The 3,216-nt window shown below is 43.7% G+C and overlaps 1 protein-coding gene across 1 annotated transcript in view; it reads right to left on the reverse strand.

The window, feature by feature from the left end:
- Positions 1 to 3,216, reverse strand: part of DZIP1 (DAZ interacting zinc finger protein 1) — a 54,797-nt gene continuing 51,581 nt past the window's right edge. The window contains exons 22-23 of the mRNA XM_003789578.2: positions 2,751 to 2,928; positions 1 to 199 (exon numbers count right to left, since the gene is read on the reverse strand). Coding sequence (XP_003789626.1) covers positions 120 to 199; positions 2,751 to 2,928 — 258 coding nt within the window. The 3' untranslated portion in view covers positions 1 to 119. The remainder of the gene's footprint in view (positions 200 to 2,750; positions 2,929 to 3,216) is intronic.

Genomic DNA, 3,216 nt, shown 5'->3' on the forward strand with positions numbered 1-3,216 from the left:
GTTATTGTGGCAAACGCTGGAAGGCAGGAGCCTTGGAACCCTGCAGGCAGGTTACTGAAGCACCGTGATGCTGAAATACTGTTGGCTTCCGGAAGACCTTCTGACGTGTGTCATTCTAATTATACATCTGAAGAGTCACTCCAATCGGTCACAGTTACTAGGCTACTTTTTAATGTGCTTACTTCATTATCTTGAAGTCCTAGGTAGGGGAAAGAGGAAGAGAAGGCCCCAGGGGTTAAACAAGCACAATGTCCACCCTCTAGAAATCTGTAATTTCATGTCGCCATTTCTCACTCAGTGTCTCAGTCTATTCATGAATCCCATCGCCCAGCTGCCACGAGCTATGTAGGAGGCTACTGCAGAATCCAGCCATGATTCTGAATCGGCCACATCTCTAGGATTCGCTCACAGGACCCTTGGATGTGAGCTTGCACCCTGCAGCCTGCAAGCTCCCGGGCAGCAGAGGCCACACTCTCCTCCTCCAACTTTCCCAGCATTCAGTATGGGGCCTGGATGGCCACTGTGCTCAGTACACTTACGTCACCCTTAACTGACAGAATCGGTAAAGAGAAAGGAATGAAACTAAAAAGCCAAGTGGAGATTAAATGTTAGAAACAGATTTTCTAGGATAGATGGGACTTAAAAGTCAATGCAGTTAAAAAGTGCCATGAATTCAAGCCACATATAGAGTGCAGAGAATTCCACTCAAGTGAGATCCTAGATTTATTTTCTTTGAGAAGCACAGGGTCCTGATGTGGGGGAAGAGACAGGATATGTGTTTGGGGCACTTTCTTGCACCATGGTTGTTAAGAGTTTGTAACACAGACGTAGTCTCTTGGTTTTCAATGATTAGAGTCCATCCTTGGGCACAGCACATATAACTTCATGGTGGTACATGACTACCATGTGGTAATTAGACAGTGTGACAGTCAAGGCACAGGGGAGAGAAAGTAGCATGAAGGAGACAGGTGGCAGTGGCTCATCTCACAAAGGGGGTGCAAGAGATGCTGCTGAAAATGCTCAGAGCAAGTGTGGGGATGTGCATATATTAATTTAAAATTACAAACAGAGTATGTCCCATCTCTCCTAGCAGGACATCAGTGGCTACGTCTCAAGATGATGAATCAAAAGAGAGTGGTCTACAGCCATTACTGAGAGGGGCACTGAAGGTGGTGAGAGGAGGCACAGAGAAGCCTCTGCACAACCTGGCTTTCTCCATGTGCAAGAATTACTTTGATAAAAAATGTTACAGTTTTCTAATTTCATAAAATCTATTGAGAGTTAAGTTTGGGAGCTTATCCAGGTTCTAGACTAGGTAGATACAAAACTCCTCCCAATGTTTCATTTGTTAACTCATCCCTCTGACCACAATGCTTCAAGAAAATCTTCCCTTGGAAGAAAATAAGTAAAAATATTTAATAGAGAAACAGAAAAATATAAGAAGACTATTCAAAGTATGGTATCATTTCAGATATAGGATTAGCAATTTTAACTAGGGCAAGTCTATCTACAGAATGTTTCATTTCTTTTCTTTCTTTCTCTCTTTTTTTTTTTGAGATAGAGTCTCAAGCTGTCACCCTGGGTAGAGTGCTGTGGTGTCACAGCTCACAACAACCTCAAACTCCTCAGCTTAAGCAATTCTTTTGCCTCAGGACCAAAGTAGCTAGGACTACAGGCACCCACTACAACACCAAGCTATTTTTTTTTGTTGCAGTTGTCATTGTTATTTTAGCTGGCCTGGGCTGCCAATGAGCTACAGGCATTGCCTACCTACAGAATGTTTCTATGGACATGTTTTTAAAAATTTGTTTCAAAGCCAGGAGTGGTGGTTTGCACCTGTAGTCTCAGCTACTCAGGAGGCTGAGACAGGAGGATCGCTTGAGCCCAGGGGTTTGAGACTGTTCTGGGCCACACAGTGAGACCTTGCCTCTAAACATAAAATAAAATAATATAACAAAATTTTAAAGACTAAAGATCAGGCCAAAAATTAAATAAAAATAATTTGTAAATATATAAAAGTTAATTATATATATCCAGCCCTTATTCTTTTTTTTTTTTTGAGACAGTATCTCACTTTGTCACCCTCTGTGGAGTGCTGTGGCATCACAGCTCACAGCAACTTGCAACTCTTGGGCTTAGGCAATTCTCTTGCCTCAGCTTCCTGAGTAGCTGGGACTATAGGCACCTGCCACAATGCTTGGCTATTTTTGTTGTTGTTGTTGTAGTTATCAACACAGGATAACTGTGTTAGCTGGCCGGGGCTGGGTTCAAACCTACTACCCTCAGTATATGGGGCCAGCACCCTACCCACTAGGCCACAGGTGCCGCCCCACCCAGACCTTATTAAAATAACATAAAGAGGCTCGATGCCTGTAGCTCAGCAGCTAGGGCGAGCTGTAGTAGCAGCTAGCCAGCCACATACACCAGAGCCTGTCCAACCCAGCCAGAGCCCGTCAAACAACAATGACAACTACAATAAAAAAATTGCTGGGCATTGTGGCAGGTGCCTATAGTCCCAGCTATTTGGGAGGCTGAGGCAAGAGACTCGCCTAAGCCTAGGAGTTGGAGATTGCTGTGAGCTGTGACGCCAAGGCACTCTACCAAGGGCAATAAAGTGAGACCCTCTCTCTAATAAAAAAAAATAATTAAGAAAGCTTCAGGACAGCATGTTTGTATCTGATGATATATTAACATAGAATGGTTAACTAGATTTGTGAGGATGAAACACAATCAGAATGAAAGTGGCAAACCTTCTCCCTTTGGCACCTTCGGGACAAATGCACCCCAGGCACTTGGCACTTGACTGAAATTTGACTCATGCTTCACAGGTGGTGGAGGTTCCTTCTGTTCTTTCCCAGTTTTTTTCCCCACAGATTTTTCTTCCTCTAAGGACGATATGTCCCAGTCGTCGTCATCTACGTCTGCGCACTAGAAGAGAGCCACAGAGAATAATCAACATTTCTTAAAGAAATGGTGCTTCCCCTTCTGTTGTTGGTCAGACTGAGCAGCTGGCACTGAACAGTAAGATAAGAAGAGGGGGACTATGCCGTGAAGGCTCGGTTCACCAGTCTGATGAAAACATTTCAGATTGTATATAAAACCAGCACATTCGATCCCATCTCAGGATGGGCAAGGGACTTGAAGAGAAATTTCTCCAAAGAAGAACGGCGTACAGCCTATAGATATATGAAAAAATGCTCACCATCCTTAATCATC

Source organism: Otolemur garnettii, unplaced genomic scaffold (assembly GCF_000181295.1).
Source record: "Otolemur garnettii isolate 467f Iridium unplaced genomic scaffold, OtoGar3 scaffold00034, whole genome shotgun sequence".
Classification (NCBI taxonomy): Eukaryota; Metazoa; Chordata; class Mammalia; order Primates; family Galagidae; genus Otolemur; species Otolemur garnettii.